Source organism: Muntiacus reevesi, chromosome 4 (genome assembly GCF_963930625.1).
Source record: "Muntiacus reevesi chromosome 4, mMunRee1.1, whole genome shotgun sequence".
NCBI classification, from domain to species: Eukaryota; Metazoa; Chordata; class Mammalia; order Artiodactyla; family Cervidae; genus Muntiacus; species Muntiacus reevesi.
In genome coordinates this window covers 58,750,873-58,770,143 of record NC_089252.1, presented here as the reverse complement: position 1 = coordinate 58,770,143, position 19,271 = coordinate 58,750,873, and the positions used below count along the sequence as shown (strand labels likewise).

Here is a 19,271-nt window from a genome sequence, read left to right as displayed (position 1 = left end):
ACCAGAAATAGGGGCAGTCATTATTCTTATTTCTGTTCATTCTACATCAATCCTCCCCGCAAAAAAATTTTGTCAGTGGTTGACTTGGTTCTATTTCAAAATAGAAAATCTAACTTTCATGGGAAAAAGCAAGTCCTGTAATTTAATAATATTTCATTTTCAACAGCATAAAAGGAATTCAATACTGAGCCTTCAGAGCAAGAAGAAAGTTGAACCTATTTACAATGAAGCTGATGGGGGTTGGGGGGTGGGGAAGGAGTTCTGCTGTCCTTCCAAATTCAAACCTTCCAGTCACCCTCTTTCTGCAGTGAATTAACACTTGAACTTGTGACACAGGTAACTTCTCAGAAACATCTTTAAAAACATGCAACTGTTGTGCGTTACCAACTAGCTATGTGCAATAACTAAACCTGTAGACCCTGAGAAAAATACATACTGAGGCAGCAGGAGCATTTTTAGTTACCTGTCCTAACAGCATTAAGTTCCTCCCCCTCTCCCACTAAATCACAGCAAAGACACAAGTCCCTTCGACACACGCAGCATTCTTTTACTGGCTACTGTGAGAGTCCAGGTGCATTTAAGTCCTGGTGGTCAGACACCCACAAGCTTGAGTTGGTTAGAATTTCCTGCCAGTGGTCGGTCTCTCGCCAACCCAGCAACCAAGTGGGCGTTCTATCAAAAGTGAAAGTGATTTTTTTTTAAAAGTTAGCCTTAAATTATTTATTCTGCAGCAATCTGTTCCATCTTTTTCCGTTGCTGTTGTTATTGACCTTTATTGAGATATACTTGACATAAATCATTGCGCCAGTTTAAGGTGTTCAGTGTAATGACTGAATATTTGTGATACATTACAGAATGACCACCGCAATAAAGTGAGTTAACACATCGATCACCTCACCCGCTTATAATTTTGCATGTGTGTGGTGAGAACTTTTAAGATCTACTCTCTTAGCAACTTTCAAATATAGGATATGGTATTCTTAACTAGTGGATACCAAAAGGGAAAGGGGTGGGGTGGGAGGAATTAGATTAGAACTGACACATACAGTATTGATAATATGCATAAAACAGACCAGTGATGGGACATACTGATTAGCACAGGGAACTCTACTTAACCCGCCGTGCTGTTCTAAAGTGAAGTTTTATTAAGATCTGAACTTCCCACTGAGGTGCTGCCCTTAAGTTACCACAGGTCCAACTCTCCAAAATTCCACAAAGTTCTGAAAACAAAGTCTTTTCATAAGCAGAAGATGCTCATTTGGCAGCACAACCTGATATTTGGGGATACCTAGTGTCTTTGCTTACTTTGCGCCAATATTCTACATTTTATGGCAGAAATATTAAGGTGTTGATTTATAGGATGCTGCTCCAGTTTCTGTTAGTGGAATTCCATAACATACAGTATATGCAACATGTTATCTTTCTAAAATCCCCCCAAAGTCAGACTTTGTAGGAAATATTGGTCCCTTATGTTCAGCATAAGGAGCTGTGGATACACTGTCCCCAAGTCTCATTCATGCCAGAAAAGTTTTGCAGCGCCCATGTCCCAGGAAAAAGAGGATGTTTAGAACATTCTGCATCCCAGATAGGGACGGCTAAGCTTTGGTAATAAAAATCATCTAGGTCCTCCTTAGAGGAATTTTCTTTGAGAAAGACTGTGTTCCCGTCAATAACTTTGGATTGTCTGACAAATAATGAACACGAATTTTTTTCTCTAAGGTGATTCCTTAAAGCACCATCTTCTAAGGGAGTTGGGAAGGAAAACAAAAACCCAAAAAAAGATTGGAAAAAAGGTCTATTAGGGTAAGTACCAGTGGCTTCCTGATCCAGCAGTATTAACAATTTATCATATTTAGAAAATGATTCTCTAGACGCAGAGTCGGCAGAGAAGTTGGGTGGGACTTAACCCGGGCTCTGCCACTTAAGGAGAACAGAACTTGCCAAAGAAAATGATGTTTCGAGTTTTGTTGTGCCTGATGATGTAAATAAAGGGGTGGTCAGCATTGAACTCATCCTTGTGCTGCAGGATCCGTGACCCTGGCACCTCCATGGAATCCCCACCATCTTCAGTTATTTCTAAGGACACTCTGTGAATGACATTTGAGAGGGCCACTCCCTTCGTCTCTGACATCCCAGAGAAATCAGAGGTATCCTCATTAAAGATGTTTTTCAGCCCTAGGTTTTCCAGACTAGCCTTGGGGTCAATCATCTTTTCCACCTTAAATTTTGGAATGGAGAGTTTGACTTTGGCATTGGCCATCGTGCTGGGATTTGTCCACTGCAAGAGCGTCTCTGAGTTGAGTTGTTTTTCGACCTGAAGGACAAAAAAGCAGAGGAAATTATTTTATTTCCAACTGTAAAAGATACTGCTCGATTAAAAGCATACAGTGTCATTGAGGCCCTGATTTGGAAGTACAGATTGTCCATCAAAGACGGAACTGACTCTGCAGTTTTGGTGTGTGATGAGGTTCTCTTAAAAATGGTGACCAAGCCACCTAGCATCATTCTCCTGCACACCTCATGACAATGGTCCCTTTGCCCTGAAATTTATGAGCGTTTCTTTTAACTATAGAAGAGCTTTATAGAGATGAATCCATGGTTTATGATGATGCATGGATAATGGTGAAATAAATATAAAATTAGAAAACTGTTTATGCATTATATTTACTGAAAGCTTATTTTAATTCCTCTACTAGGAAACCTAGAATATTTGTGCCCAAGGAATAGCATCAGATTTAATAAATTAAAACTAGAGTTAACCTTTTTAAAATGAGAATTTGAACTGTCTAGAGTCATTCTTTAAGACCATAGGTGATGAATGCATCCATTTCAGTTGGTTATTTTTAAAATGAGAGATATGCAATGATGCATAAAATGATTTAGTCATAAAATTCTTCATTGAGCAAATCTTAAATTGCTCCTTGCCCTTCCAATCTCTGCACTGGCTAGAGGAGAAATGCATGTACAACAGAGAATAATATCTTGACTGTTACTACATGGGGCAATCTGCACTGAAGTTATTCATATGAAACCTATAAAAATCAGGGAGATGACAAGGTCACAAACTGATCACCAGTTTTTTTTCTAATGGGGGGGGGGGGAACCATTGGAATCTCTTGCTAATCTGTGGTAAGTAGTTTTCATGGATATTGTTTCATTTAAGACAAATTATTAAGACCAAAGCTTCCCGGGTGGTGCAGTGGTCAAAGAACCCGCCTGCCAATGCAGGAGATGCAAGAGATGCCAGTTCAATCCCTGGGTCAGGAAGAGCCCCTGGAGAAGAAAATGGCAGCCCACTCTAATATTCTTGCCCAAGAAATCCAATGGACAGAGGAACCTGGTGGACTATAAAAAGGAGAGAGAAGAATGGACAGAAGGAAAATGGAGACAGGAATTATGATTCAGTTCATACAGTGATGGATAAAACATAATGAGAACCAAAGTACCCGGGAGGTTGAGACCAAGCTGGCCCATCTCCCGAGTCAGGGAGTAACTGAGCTGTGGTCCGAAATAAAGAAGTGACTCCTAGGTTCCTCAAAGAGGCACTACTCGGGGCTCAGACGGTGAAGAATCCGCCTGCAACGCGGAGAGACCTGGGTTCGATCCCTGGGTAGGGAAGATCCGCTGGAGCAGGACATCCACGCCAGTATTCTTGCCTGGAGAATCCCGTGGACAGAGGAGCCTGGTGAGCCACAGGCTATGGGGCCATAAAGAGTCGGACACGCCTCAGTGGCTACGCACAGCGCAGCGCAGCCTGGAGCTCAGAACGTTGAGAACGCAGACGCCGGTCCCCTGGGCTCACTCGGCGAGTCTACGCCCCACACGCGAGTCTGTGACGGTGGAGCAGTGGCCGAGCCCGCGGTGTCTGCGGCCCCTGGTGAACGCAGCACTCGGGGTTTCTAACTCCTGAGACTGCAGCGAGAACTGGAGGACCAGCGCGCGTGTGAACTTACAGTTCCTGGCACGCTGTGTGTACCAAATAAATATTAGCTGCTTTAATACTGAGGAGAAAAACCCCAAAAGAACCCTGAAACCGTTGGAGACCACTGGGCAAGGCTAGCGGGCGCCCTCCGGCAGCCCCGCAAGGCCGCCCACGCATCTCCTGGCGCCACTGCGCCTGCGCGCTGCATCCCGCCGCGCTCCTCACCTGCTCCAGGCCCGTGGGCCCATCCTCCACGTCCTTGGGTAGCAGGATGAGCATGCTCAGGTGCTTGTTCTGAAAGGGAAGCTCTATGATCTTACAGTTGACACCATCGATGTGGCCCATACAGAACGTGGCCTCCAGATTCATCATCTGCACTGGTTTGGTATCTGTCTGTAAAAGGAGAAGAAATTTGCTCTGCCTGCTTTTCACACACACACACAGAGCACATAACTTTGTTCCTAATATAGCTTCAAGTTGTTATGGCTTAAAGCTGCCGCGGGGGATCCACACTGACAGAGATGGTCCTATCAGGAGTTTATGACTTCCTCTGAAAAGTTCTTCATGTGCTTTATAACTTCAGGAACTATACATAATATTATACTGTATTTGCATATATAAAACTTTAAAAATAAGATGGGATGACTGGAAATACAAGCAAACATTAACTCAGGCTTTGTAGATGCCTGTAATTACAAGATCTTTTAACCATTGCTGGTGGAGCTCACTTGAAAGTCAATTCCAGCGCAAACCCACATATCCATTTACATAGCTTTTCCTCATAAAATGCCTATTATGGAGAAGTCAGCATATAGCAGAACAAAATCACGCTCACCTAGTCCTCTGTCTGCCTGTGGTTTTCGTCACCACCCCCATCCCCTCTTCTTGCTCCGATCTGATTAGACACGAGAACCTCGGGTTTCGGTCTCAGATGTGACGTAAACAGATGCCGAGACCTTCATCGATCCTCTGTAACCTCCCTGGGTCTCGGTTTCTCTGTCAGCAGCACAAGAACCGGAGCTCTCAGGATGGCCATCCCTCTGGGGGGAAGGTGAGGGGCAGGAATGGGGAGCTGGAGGGGGGGGTGGCTACACAGGACGGGGCAACTCTGGCTACACTTTTCCTTTAAAATATCTGAAATGAGGCAAAATCTAAAGATTTTTACAAAGGTGGTTGTTGGTTCATTGGTGTTTGTTATATTATTCTCTATAATTTACTGTACACTTGAAATATTTCCTAATTTTAAAAATTAAGAATGTTTACAAACAAAATCATCTCAAAGTCATTTACAGCTCCTATCACACAGTCCTTCTCTCCAGGCAGTGCCCCAGGCCTTTTTTCTCTGTGTCCCCATTAATATCTGACCTTGTGTCTCTGCCACAGAGGTGACTCATTTTCTAAAGAAGAATTAATTCATACTAGGGAGTAAAAGACTGATAGTAATTTAGTGCAACTTATTGCCTGGGTTTATACCTCTCATGGGATATTTGCCTGTTAACTGAATATCTTTGGGGGGAAATTTAAAACATCAAGTCTGCAGAAATAATAGTACAGTGAAGTTTTTATCTGGCATCTTCAACAGTAAGCTGAACCTTACCCAAAACTGTTTTCAAGCAAACTAGACCTTACTTGTTTTACTGTTTCTACATATATCCATTTTAACACTTGTCACAATGTTAGAAATATGCGTGTAAGACTTCCCTGGTGGATAACAATCCACCTGCCAATGTAGGGGACACGAGTTTGACCCCTGGTCCAGGAAGATCCCACATACCGTGGAGCAACTAAGCCCTCACACTGCATCTCCTGCGCCCACACTCTAGAGCCTGAGAACTACAGCTCCTGAGTCCCTGCGCTGCAGCGACGGGAGCCCGAGTGCCTAGAGCCTGCACCCCACGGAGAGGAGCCACGCAGTGAGGGCCTGTGCACCCAGAGAAAGCCCTAGGACAGCAGCGAAGACCCAGAACAACCAAAATACATAAATACATAAATAGCAATGTGTAAATGCCAAAAAAGAGGAAAATACTTTTAAAAAAGAAATTTGTGTGTATGTGACATCCCCCACCCCATCCAGACTATAGTCAAAGCAGAAACCACGTTTTATACCTTGGTATATCCCAGCACAGAATAACTGTTCACTAAACATTTGGTTGTTATTAAATAATTGAAGACTTTGACTCTACATATAACCAGAAACAAAATTATGATTTTTAAAAAAATACTACTTTTGCAATTAACTCTAATTCTTCTATTTCTCAAAGAAGATATAGATCTGTCTAAAAATCTCCATTAGTTTAGATTACTAATATTTTTGGAATTCACAAAAACTGTGATCACCAAAAACTGTCATCTATTTCATTTTTCAGCACTGACTGTGGAAACAAACATCCCATTTTCTAAAATATAAATTAAGACATGTCTCTGAAAATAAGACTAAGTAACAACCATCCCAGAAAATACAGCATATGTGTGTGTGTGTGTGTGTGTTCACCTTTGTCAGAAGAGGTATTATACTAAACTTTTAATAATATAACCATCAATTTAGTGTAGCCCTTTAAAGACATAAAACCAAAGGACATGAGAAAAGTTTTAGTAGCATCACGCGAAAGTTCAGGAGCTGACAAAAGCAACTCAAAGGAAATGTAATAGCCTCTGCATTCAAAAGCAGGGTGTAGCCCCACACAGCCTTGAATAGTGTTTTATTTGATGAACCTCTGAGAGATCAATGGCATTTTAAATCCTTATTAATTCTCTTTCTAGAGTCCAAGACTCCAGGATGGTGATCCAACCTCGCTTTATGATTTAATAACAAGAATAAAGGAATTGCACACATTCTACCTCCTTTTGTGAAAACACTCAATAACATTTTCTTAAATGTAAAACCACAGACCTGAGCCCAATCAGCATGAGAGTTCGTGGTGAACTCACTCACTATTACAGGATTCTGATGACTTTCTGGGGTGGCCCTGCAGCTAGTATGAGAAGCACCATTAGCAACATCAACTCAATGGACATGAGTGTGAGCAAACTCCAGGAGATGGTGAAGGAATGGGAAGACTGGTGCACTGCAGTCCATGGGGTCGCAAAGAGTCAGACACGACTGAGCGACTGAACAACAGCTGTAGGTTCTAGGAGAGACCTGAAAACTAGAATCATCACAGGGGCTACGGGGTAAATAAGCTTCCTTCCGCTATATTGCTGACTGACACACAGTTCTGAGTCTGTGATCTTATCACAAGCCAGATTTCATCAAACAAAACCAAATCACACCATCCTATAAATTTCTGGAGTTTCCCAGGTCCTCTAACTGATCTCAGAAGGAGAACAGTGAACGGTCCTGCAGAGAGATCTTAGTTCCCTGCCCAGGAATTTTTTTTTCATTTATTTTTATTAGTTGGAGGCTAATTACTTTACAATATTGTAGTGGTTTTTGCCATACATTGACATGAGTCAGCCATAGATTTACATGTGTTCCCCATCCCAATCCCCCCTCCCGCCTTCCTCTCCATCCCATCCCTCTGGGTCTTCCCAGTGCACCAGCCCTGAGCACTTGTCTCATGCATCCAGCCTGGACTGGTGATCTGTTTCACCCTTGATAGTATACTTATTACAATGCTATTCTCTCAGAACATCCCACCCTCGCCTGCCCAGGAATTAAACCTGGGTAACCAGTGGCCACAGGACTGGAAAAGATCAGTTTTCATTCCGATCCCAAAGAAAGGCAGTGCCAAAAAATGCTCAAACTACCACACGATGGCACTCATCTCATACGCTAGTAAAGTAATGCTCAAAATTCTCCAAGCCAGGCTTCAGCAATACGTGAACCGTGAACTTCCAGATGTTCAAGCTGGTTTTAGAAAAGGCAGAGGAACCAGAGATCAAATTGCCAAAATCAGCTGGATCATCGAAAAAGCAAGAGAGTTCCAGAAAAACATCTATTTCTGCTTTATTGACTATGCCAAAGCCTTTGACTGTGTGGATCACAATAAACTGTGGAAAATTCTCCAAGAGATGGGAATATCAGACCACCTGACCTGCCTCTTGAGAAACCTGTATGCAGGTCAGAAAGTAACAGTTAGAACTGGACATGGAACAACAGACTGGTTCCAAATAGGAAAAGGAGTACATCAAGGCTGTATATTGTCACCCTGCTTGTTTAACTTATATGCAGAGTACATCATGAGAAATGCTGGGCTGGAAGAAGCACAAGCTGGAATCAAGATTGCCAGGAGAAATATCAATAACCTCAGATATGCAGATGACACCACCCTTAGGGCAGAAAGTGAAGAGGAACTAAAAAGCCTCTTGATGAAAGTAAAAGAGGAGAGTGAAAAAGTTGGCTTAAAGCTCAACATTCAGAAAACTAAGATCATGGCATCTGGTCCCATCACTTCATGGGAAATAGATGGGGAAACTGTGGAAACAGTGTCAGACTTTATTTTGGGGGGCTCCAAAATCACTGCAGATGGTGATTGCATCCATGAAATTAAAAGACGCTTGCTCCTTGGAAGGAAAGTTATGACCAAACTAGATAGCATATTAAAAAGCAGAGACATTACTTTGCCAACAAAGGTCCATCTAGTCAAGACTATGGTTTTTCCAGTGGTCATGTATGGATGTGAGAGTTGGACTGTAAAGAAAGCTGAGCACCGAAAAATTGATGCTTTTGAACTATGGTGTTGGAGAAGACTCTTGAGAGTCCCTTGGACTGCAAGGAGATCCAACCAGTCCATCCTAAAGGAGATAAGTCCTGGGTGTTCATTGGAAGGACTGAGGCTGAAACTGAAACTCCAATACTTTGGCCACCTCATGCAAAGAGCTGACTCATTGGAAAAGATCCTGATGTTGGGAGGGATTGGGGGCAGGAGGAGAAGGGGTCAACAGAGGATGAGATGGCTGGATGGCATCATTGACTCAGTGGACATGAGTTTGGGTGAACTCCGGGAGTTGGTGATGGACAGGGAGGCCTGGCGTGCTGCGATTCATGAGGTCGCCAAGAGTCAGACACAACTGAGCGACTGAACTGAACCTGGATGAAAACCAAGAGTCCTGTCCACTGGACCACCAGGGACTAGAGGGTAGGAGGAAAGTCGGCCTGGCTCTTGCCCCTGTTTGAAAGCAAGAATGTTTCAAGGAGGCAAAAATTATAAAAACAGGTGCAAAGTTTATTATTAGAGACACACTACAACGTGTGGGCGAGTAAACAGGAAAACAGCTTGTTTCTCTACCTCAGAAGCAGAGCAGAGACGCACACCCGGAGAGAAAGGGTATCTATCGGCCAGCTCTCCAATGAGGGGGCGTGCAGTGAGTCAGAAGCTGTGCAGAGACCCCGGAGACGTCCGGAGCGAGGAGGGCGCAGTGAAGTGATGCAAGTCACTCACGCGCCACAGTGCCCCCCCCCGCCCCCATCTTTGTTTACCTTTGGCCAATTACCTTGTTTCTTTCTCACACCTGACTGGTCCATGGGCCGCCCCAAGATGCATGTACAACTTCTCTTCTAAAATGGATCCCCCACAGAGGGCTATGGGTGTTCGGCCACACTTATTGTGGGGTGGGGTCCCCTCGCTATTCGGCCCCCAAGAGCACCCCTGCACACGGGCAGACAGGGAAGACCTCCTTGACCTCAGGAGCACCTTATCTCTCTGATTTAGCAGAGCTCAGCTTCTGCCACCAGCGTGGCCCTTGGGAGTGTTGGGGGAACACAGGCCCAGTGTTACTCCACGAGACAAACAGCAGGCGTCCAGCCCCGAGGCCCGCTGTCTCCCACCGCATCGCCAAGCGGCCGGTTTTCCAGTCTCAGGTCTATGGCGTCATTATTCACGCAACAGTATTAAAACGATACTTCCCTGCAACGCGGGTTTGTCATTCTTCCCCGTAATGACTCCCAGCCCGGGAGGTGAGTAAGCCACGCTTTCTCCTTCACGGCACTTTCTAAATTAAATTATCAGAAGCATGTACTTCACTGCCAACAGGCGAGAAATGAGGCCACAGAGGGGCTGGTGAACCTGGAGTAAGATTCCCAGATAGTTGTTTCATGATGATCCAAAGACCTCTGCCGCTGTGATTAAGTTTGTTTCTTTTCTTTTCCTTTCTTATTAATGGCCCCAAATATCTGTAGCTATTTTCTGGTTGGTGATTTAGATTTAACCACTATGTTATAAAGGTTTCCCTGGTGAAAGGTCGGGTATGTTGAGGCATGCCCCGGGAAAAAGTGCCGCAGACAAGTTCCGGAGGCTGGCTGAACTTCCGGGGACCGACCCCCCCGCAGCCTGGTCCGATCAGGAGCCGACACGGAGCCCTTGGACACCCACCGCCGCTGTAGCCCGCGCTTTCTTCCTGATATAGAAGGACCTGGCCTGGGCGCCGGCCCGGGCTATAAAACCTCTCCCCACCTCTCCTTCCTCGCAGACTCCCTTTGTCTCCTCGCTCACCCGCCCCTCCCCGGGAGATCTGCCCGAGAGCGCCCGCCCATTAAAGGCCTTCACCACCGATCCTTAGAGGTAGCTCTTTCTTCCCACGGCGTTTTCTAACACCTGGTAGCTCAGATGGTAAAGAACCTGCCTGTCATGCAGGACACCTGAGATCGATCCCTGGGTCAGGAAGATTCCCTGAGAAGGGAATGAAAACCCACTCCAATATTCTTGCCTGGAGAATCCCATGGACAGAGGAGCCTGGCAGACCTCAGTCCATCGGGTCACAAAAGAGTTGGTCACAACCGAGAGACTAGCCACACACTGTATTTTAAGCTCTGTAAGATCTTTCTCAGACCCTGAGGACATCCCAGAAAAAGAATGAGAGTCTCTGGATTATGGAGTTTTTTCTACACTCACCCCCTGGCTGTTGTCTTGGGAAAAGATAACCTTTTGTGCCTTAGTTGTCCTCACTGGAGTGAATTCCCAGGGTCCGGTGCATGGCTGTAATTTTTCAGACCTACAGCTGGGATCCTCTGTCTGCTACATGCAGCCCACATACCTTGTTGATTCTGAAAGGGCATTCTTTGGTTTCTGACTCAGGAAATTTCTTCATCCACTTTCCAACAAAGTAGGCAGCATTAACCACAAGGATTTTGGTCTGGTCATTCATGCTGTTGTCAGCTAAAATGTTCTCAAAGTGGCCTGCAAACAATTTTAGGAAACCACAGATTGCACAGGGTTATTCTTCCAAACTACCTCTGATGTCCACATGCAAGACCACTCACTGGCTAGAGTCACACCTATAATGTGGCGTGGTAGCCCAGCCCATCTCATTTCAAAAGGATCCCTTTCCTCCTTCCATCCCGCCACACCCAGCCTTTCTGAAGAGCCCTGGGGAGGAGGGTGGCGGGGAGCAGGGAAAGGGGGAGGAAAGCGCAGCCACTGCCGTGGTGTCTACTCCGCACTGAGGAAGACTCCCTGTTAAGTCCCAAGACCTTGCCCAAGACGATGCATGAGCAGTGGGGAATTCAGGATTCAAAGCCAGTTCTTTGTGACTCCAAAGCCTGTGCGCATGGAGAAAAATGCCAGAAACCTTATTTTCCACCCAGCCCTGCGCTCAGTACTGGCTCGTGTCTCATCTCACTTCCCTCACGATGATCCTGGAGGGCAAAGGGCATCATCCCCACTTCACAGTTGAGGACACTGAGGCTGGGAGAGGCCAGGTGGCTCTCGGGGTTCACTCAGCTGCCAAGCACGTTTGATGCCCAGACAAAGCTCTCCTCTTTACCCCGAAGCTCCCACCCCTCCTCCTCAAATTGCCGTGCTGGCAGTGTCTGCACCCAGGGCGGCTGCAGTCACCACCATGGGCTCTGTAACAACTGCAATTCCCAGGGAGCTCAAACCCTCAGCAGTCAAAGCAGTCCGATGGTGGCAAACCGTTAATAAAGTCTTCGCTCTTTAAAAGCACTGACGTTTCTGCAAAGGATTTTTCTTTGCCCTAATCTCTGAGGTCTTCACACCACGGCTCAGACCCCCTCCCAGGCTGTGGCCAGGTGTGCAGGGACCGGCAGGGGTTTCATGGCCATCTTAAATTCTCAACGCAGGTTTTAACCAAGGGCCCTGAGTTTTCATTTTGCACTGGGACCTGCACATCTTGTAACCCATCCTGCCAGTTCTAGGTGATGCGCTGACTACGAACAGCATCACTGAAGAAGGAGGGAGCTAGTTAATGGTGGGGTGTGTGTGTGTGTCACCCAGTCCTGTCCGACTCCTCACGATCCGGTGGACTGCAGCCCGCCAGGCTCCCCTTCTGTCCATGGGATTTCCCAGGAAAGAATACTGGGGTGAGGAGCCATTTCCTTCTCCAGGGGATCTTCCTGACCTAGGGATTGAACCAGTGTCTCCTGTACTGCAGGCAGATTCTTTACTGACTAAGCCACCACAGAAGCCCAAACGATCAAGTGTGTTAACTTAAACCTCAAGCTTCTGATTTCAAATTCAGAAGTCTTTTCACTTAACTACCTTCTCCACTAAAAAATTCAAGCTTATGAAGATTTTTAAATGGAGGCCGCTGGAGAGAAAAGGAACTTGTTAACAAGTTTAAAAGCAAAACTGTTACACAGCAAATCAAATGGGAGCTCTTCTTCATGTATGCATTTTAAAATTGTGCCTAACTTGGTATTACCTAGGCCAGATCTTTCTTTACATATGAAGTCAAAGAAAGTTCATTTCAATGATAAATATATATCGATGTACACATTTGTGTGTGGGCATACTACGGGCTTCCCAGATGACTCAGTGGTCAGGAACCCACCTACAGATGCAGGAGACGTGGGTTCAATCCCTGGGATGGACCTTTCCCCTGGAGGAGAAAATGGCAAGCTGCTCCAATATTCTTGCCTGGAAAATCCCATGGACAGAAGCTACAGTCCTGGTGGGCTACGGTTCATAGGGTCGCAAAAGAGTCAGACACAGCTTAGTAACTGAACAACAAGTACGCATCAACAAGAGTCGGACACAACTGGAGTGATTAGCACACACAGAGCCACATGAACCTGAGTGAGACAGTAAACTGAGACTCCATACCCAAGTCCCTCCGTTACTAATGGCAGTGCCTGGGTTTCACTCTAGGTTTGAATGACTCCCAGCCCACGTCCTCCCCACGGCTGGGCCTGTGGTTACAGGAGCAGCCCCGTCACTCCTGAGTCAGAGCCCAGGGGCCACCTCACCGCGGCGAGTCTCTGCTGCGGAAACACGTCCCTCCCCAGGCTCGGGGGCGCAGAGCACCCGAAAAACCCATGAGGCGCTGTGTCCCCCGCAGATCGCTCCTTGTACAAACACAAATATGTCCCCGGGAAGGGGGACGTGAACACCGATTTGCACCCAAAATCATCTTAGCTCCGATTCTTTTCTAGCAAGGAAGACAGCGCACAGAGAATTCTCATGGAGGGAGGAGCCAGGAAAGGGAGAGGCCTCAGGGCAGCGCTGAGCAAGAGGCAGACCTGTGCTGCGCAAGGGGCCCGGGACTGGGCCACCTAGAGCAGCGACCGGGCTGGAGGCTTGAGACAAGGCTGCACCGCGGTGGTCTGTCTTGTTCCACTTTTTCAACAGTCTTTGACAACCTAAGGCCTTCCGTCCTTTTTTCCTTAATGAACTTGTAGAATTCTGAGCTGAAAGTAGCTTCGAGGATAATCAGTTTGCAGTCCAGGCCCTTCATTTCCTGATTGAAAAACCAGTCTCGGAAACCGCCCCAAGCTGTCCTTTGTTAGAGGCACAGCCGGGGCTCCAGGAGGGCTTGTGGCAGCCTGTCCCGGAGCACGACAAGGCAGACTAAAACCGAAGCATCTGGAATTCCAGCCAATTCGTGACCTGAGATAGGAGACGCCCAGAAACCCACATGGCTGAAACGACTTGGTGCACAAGAATTCAGCTCGTGTACTGAAAACATTCAAAGGACCCTCCAGATGTTCAATTTTATACTTAACAGACTCATGAGAAGACACAGTCGATTTCCTTTAGTGATTTATAGCAGAATAAGTAAAGGATACTTGCCATCTGTGAGTTCCTTAATCGAGCTGTTGATCTGACCTTTCGTTTCTTCCAATTTATCTTTGAAATCAACGGTCTCCATCTCTTTTGCATAGGGTCTCTTGGTGGAGCTGATGAACTCCTAAAAAACACCCAATTCATAAAATCACAAAGTCCTTAAAGTCTGTAGTCAAACCACTGTGTTCTTACACAGTTCTAGCACAAGGACTTCTAAATGTCTATTACTATGGAGACCCTTTCAAAATCTGTAACACAATATAAATTGAAACTTCATGTAAAAATCAATGAATTTTCTTTGCATTGCTTCATTTGTTCAATTCTAAGACAATACAATTATTAAATGCCTCCATCAATTTCTTTCTTTGGGGGAGAAAAGAAACATTATGCTAAAGACACGCAACAATTATATGCATTCCAATTTCAGAAACGCAAAAATGTAAATTTATGTATGTATGTTTTAGAATGGAAGAAATGCTCAGAAAAGAGAACTCTATGAGAAGAAGGATCTAACCCACACTGAAATAAAGATTTTAAAGTTGCTTGCTACTCAAAGTCTGGTCCAAGGACCAAGATGGGCAGCATCACCTGGGACCTTGTTAAAAATGCAGAATCTCAGGACTTCCCTGGTGTTCCAGCAGCCTAGACTCCATGCTCCCAAAGCAGGGGATCTGGGTTCAATCCCTGGTCAGAGAATTAGACTGCATATGCAGCAACTAAGGCCCAGTGCAGCCAAATAAATAAAAAAAATTTAGGAAAAAGTGCAGAATCTCAGGCCCCACCCTAGACCTACTGAATCAGAATCTGAATTTTTAAGAAGATTCCCAGATGACTCACCTGCGCATTAAAGTTCGAAACAGTGCTGCAAAGAACAGAGCAGTGTTTCTAATTAAAATGCTTGTTAAAAATGCAAAAGCATAAATCCCATCCCTGGAGGTCTTGATTCAAGTGACCCAAGCCAAGGATACACATTTTCAGCACCAGGTAGTTGTGATGCAATTGGCCTTCCACAGACCACACCTGTTTGTACTGTTGCTAGTAAATCTGTGGATGAAATACAACCCGCAGAAGCAATGGAAAGTACCCTTTTAAAAAATTGCTTGCAACTCCTGGTTTGAAATAATTCGAAATGCTGAATGGAAGTTCAACCAAACTAAACACAGATTGATTAAATACCATGTCACTTCACTTCTGAGTACAGGACTCCCTGGATTTTTTTCAGAGCAGTCAGAGCCTTAGCCAATTGGATTCTGTTCATTGCAATCCAACCTTGGGACTAAGTTACCATTTACTCACAGAGCTTAGAACATTCCAGAGACCTTGCAAGAGGAAGGGCCTCCACTGTCTTCACTGCCAGCAACAAAATGTGTTTAAGCATCCTTAAGGACCACCTAGGGAGTTTTTTTTTAATGTTTTTCATTCTTGGGCTCACATCTTAGTATTTCTTTAATTCCCCCAGGTTATTGTTGGAAGAAGGGCTGTGTGTGTGTGTCTTTAAGCAATAAAAACAAACTCACAACAGTATCTAGTGATCTACATCCCTAAAAGATCCTTGCCAGGAAAACAAACACTTATTTGAAGATAGTAAAACTAGGGCAAAATATTTAGTTAAATATTTTTATTTACCAGTTGGTAGTCTACCTTTTAGATTTGGAAAGCTTGAAATTCTGACCATCCAAACACAAACTGAACTCGATATTACTAAAGTAGAAAATGAACATCTCTGTAGTTGAGGAAGTTGGCTACATGTTTCAAGTGCAGATTTTTAAAATATTATGATACACTCTGGATCAAATTTAAGGATATTTCAGTGTTCTTTTTATGATTCCTTCAAGAAACAGCTAAAATTACCACCACTGCCTTGTAATGGATACCCACCTGACCAGCCTGGTAAAACAAACAAAACTAGTCCCTGACTGATGAAAACTGTCAATTTACACAATTATTATTTTTCTTACTGATTTTGGGAAACATCAGAAGAACACTGTGTGCATGAACAAGCAAGCTAAAGAACTTAAAATCTTTTCCCAGGTCACCCGCCCTTATGCTTAAGGAGAAAGAGGTTTAAATTACCGGCTGTCTTACATCTATAGAGACGCATTTGTTAAGAGAGTTAGTAACCCCATTTTCCACTTCTCAGAGTGAGGAAGCTAAGAGAAAGGGTGGGGTTTATGGGTGTTTAAGAGGGAAAAGGACGCTCATGGCTCCTCTGTATTTTAAGTTAAAATATGTGACTGCGATTTCCACTGTATTCAACCTCTCCCCTGGGATTAATTTATTTTAAATAAACCATAAATGAGCATCCTAGGAAAAGCTGTCGGTCTAACCATGAGAAAACGTCACCCCTGGTAAACAGCTGAACCTTGCTAATTGCGTTGAGTCACTTACTGTAGAAAGATTCAGAGATTTTTCTACGTAGAGCCGTTTGATTAATTTCAGGGAGTAAAAGGAACTCAGCTTGTTGACATCGGATGTTACTGTTTGAAATCCAAAGGGCACATCTTTGACATTTTCAAAATGAAGGACCTGTGAAGAAAAATGATCCCCATTACTCAGGAAGCGCTGCCTGCCCCCGTGGCGGTGGACACAGGGCGGCGATCAGCCTCTGGGGACGGGGCCTGACCACCCGACGCGGAGACCACGGTGCTCTGCGGTCCCGAGAGCAAGGCTTCTCAACCTCAGCGCTGCTGGCGGTTCGGACGGGCTAATTCTAGGGGAGGGGCGCAGGGGGCAGTGCTGGGCGTTCCGACCCCCTGGATGCCAGCAGCACGCCTTCTTCCACTTGTGGCAGCAGAAGTGTCCCCGGTCACCGGTGAATGTCCCTGAGAGGGCGAGGGAGGGAAGGGGCAGACTGTCCCCAGCTGAGAAACACCGGCATAAAGGTACTCGTCTCTTGCTTTAACTATAAGGAAAATTTGCCCTTTCTTCAGAATGATGCCTCTATGCTTTTTTCCAAACTTGGAAAAGGTGGAAGTAGGTTAAAATTTATACCCAATTCAGGGACAAGAAGAGAGAAATTAATGCCAAGAGACAATCACTAGGCAGGTATCAGATTTCGGGATACAGGTGTCTCCGGAGCTCCTTCAGTGTCCTAACTAGTGCCAAATGAGCTGATGGCGTCACTTAAGGTAGGCAGCTCCATGCCATCTATGGCCTACGCTTTTGTAGTCCTGCCTTTCATCCCAGCCTGCACCTACTAGAAATGTCTTGCCCAACTCTCAGAACTTCACTTTCTGCTCTGCAAAATGGACTGACAACACCTAGCTGTCTAAATTGCCATGAGATTACAGACACTATCTGTAAAACACCTAAAATATCATATGGATTCAAAATGCTAATAATTATTCTTATAGTAATAAGCCACTTAAAACCAGGATGCTATTTTCAGGCAGGCTTAAAACCTTTTATTTTATTCCTAACTTTTTTGTTCCAACCAACAGCCCAGCATCGTCTCCGCTCCACAGCGCCCGAAACACGACGTGAGGATAACATCTCCCCTTCCTAACCCGTAATAACCGAGCCCCGATGCCACACCTCAGGTGACATCACTCACAGGCACACTGCACCCATGAGGCACACAGCCTCAGTCCTGCAGGGTCAGACTGGCTGGCCTACAGTGCTACGTTGCTGTCACACCTATTGACAGGCACACAGGCCAGAAAGTTAAAGAGCCCAAGTAACCACGTAGAACAATGCATGCACAGAAAAGGCCCTTATCGTTACTGAGGAGCAGGCGCAGGACCAGCAAGGCTCTTTTCTGTCTCTTCTCTAATGGCAGGTGAGGAATGAGGAAAGGGAGATGGGGCAGGGATGGTGCAGAGGGAGAAAGATGGATGAAAAGATGAAGCTCCTCTCCCCACAAAAAAGTTTCCTTTTCAAGTCCCACTCAATTTCAAGTGTAAATTCTCCATTGAAATAAGCATGGATATATTCTATCTATCCAGTAGGGAGATAGAATAGGGCAGAATATACTATAGAGTAGAATACAGTGGAGCCTGCATCTTAATATACAGCATGATGCTATAAATAAATTCTGTGCGTAAGACAGAGGGTGTAGATATACACTCTTCCCGGTTGGGGTATCTGCAGCGGAACATTAACAAACATCATCTTGATTGACACTTACATTCTAACAGGTAAAAAGATGTTACATGACTTGTCAAAGGCCACTTGTTAGTGGAAATGCTTTTGATTGTCTAGTTAATCCCCGGGTTCTCCCCACAACATGGTGCCTGCTCTAAATGTGGGTTGCAGGCCAGATAAAAGAGCTTCCACATTTAAAAAGTAAGTTGAGAGAGTGCTAGAAATGGTGAAATACTCAACTCTGAGCAAATCTGACCACAGAACCTCACTGCCTTTCCCCAGGTACCACTTATGCATTCTTATTACTCTTTTCCACCCAAAGCAGAGGCAAGCTGTGGGCCTTACCTGTCCAATTTCATCTGCTGTGTCCCCTTTGGCACCGACTTGAGCAAATGACAGAGAGGTGGACAGACAGATGGGAGAGAAGAGGACGTTGTCTGCTGGCTCCTTTTCACACAGCTGTTTGTACAGGTCAACTGCAAAGGCCGAATTTGCCAGTCGCAGGGCCTCCATTGTGGGCCTGGAACAAAGAACAAGAGCGAGGTTATTTCTGAAGCATCTTTCAAGTGTCCTCAACTGCATCCAGCCAACCCAGTAAGAATCGTAGTCAAAGTCACGGACTAGGGTAGAAGAAAGGCAGGAACTTCCTATAAGTGCAAATCTAAAGCCAGCGGTGAAGAAACTCCTCCACGTCCTGAGGTCTGAGTGTCCAGACGTGAGGTCCTCTCTCTGGACAGCTCTGCCCTGAACCTCCAAATTCAGGCCCACTCGGCTACAAAGGCCACTGTCAGGAGTGGGATTAGTTTAACTAATTAGATTAACTGTCAGTGGGGATGCCTCTTCTCTGCATGTAGTCAGGACAATCGTCAACACTGATGAAAATCAGTTGGTTATTTATCTATACTGTTTCAATTAGGATTTAGATTAAACTGTCAAAAACAGTCAAGTCACAGCAGTTCTGTGTGATTCCAGTTAAAGAGAGAGAGGGCAGCTTCAGCTAAAAATATGGAGCCCAGGGCTCAGTGGTAAAGAAGCTGCCTGCAATGCAGGAGACCCAGGTTCAATCCCTGGGTTGGGAAGATCCCCTGGAGAAGGGCATGGCAACCCACTCCAGTGTCCTTGCCTGGAGAATCCCATGGACAGAGGAGCCCGATGGGCTACAGTCCATGGGGTCCAAGAAGAGTCAGACATGACTGAGCAACTAAACAAGAACAGCACAAGGGGAACAGCAGCAGCAGGCCTCCTCTGGTCCTGCCTGAGAACCCGTTACTCTCTCTCCAGAGGAGTCTACAGATCCCCTGGCCACC

The 19,271-nt window shown here is 45.4% G+C and overlaps 1 protein-coding gene across 2 annotated transcripts in view; it reads right to left on the bottom strand.

Annotated features, from left to right (window-relative positions):
* Nucleotides 1-242: 242 nt before the first annotated feature.
* The window catches only part of SERPINB5 (serpin family B member 5), a 31,379-nt gene continuing 12,350 nt past the window's right edge, over nucleotides 243-19,271 (bottom strand). For both annotated transcript variants that reach the window (XM_065935193.1, XM_065935194.1), the window contains exons 2-7: nucleotides 18,310-18,484; nucleotides 16,270-16,407; nucleotides 13,888-14,005; nucleotides 10,895-11,037; nucleotides 4,148-4,315; nucleotides 243-2,314 (exon numbers count right to left, since the gene is read on the bottom strand). In XM_065935193.1, coding sequence (XP_065791265.1) covers nucleotides 1,922-2,314; nucleotides 4,148-4,315; nucleotides 10,895-11,037; nucleotides 13,888-14,005; nucleotides 16,270-16,407; nucleotides 18,310-18,477 — 1,128 coding nt within the window. In that variant the 5' untranslated portion in view covers nucleotides 18,478-18,484 and the 3' untranslated portion in view covers nucleotides 243-1,921. The remainder of the gene's footprint in view (nucleotides 2,315-4,147; nucleotides 4,316-10,894; nucleotides 11,038-13,887; nucleotides 14,006-16,269; nucleotides 16,408-18,309; nucleotides 18,485-19,271) is intronic.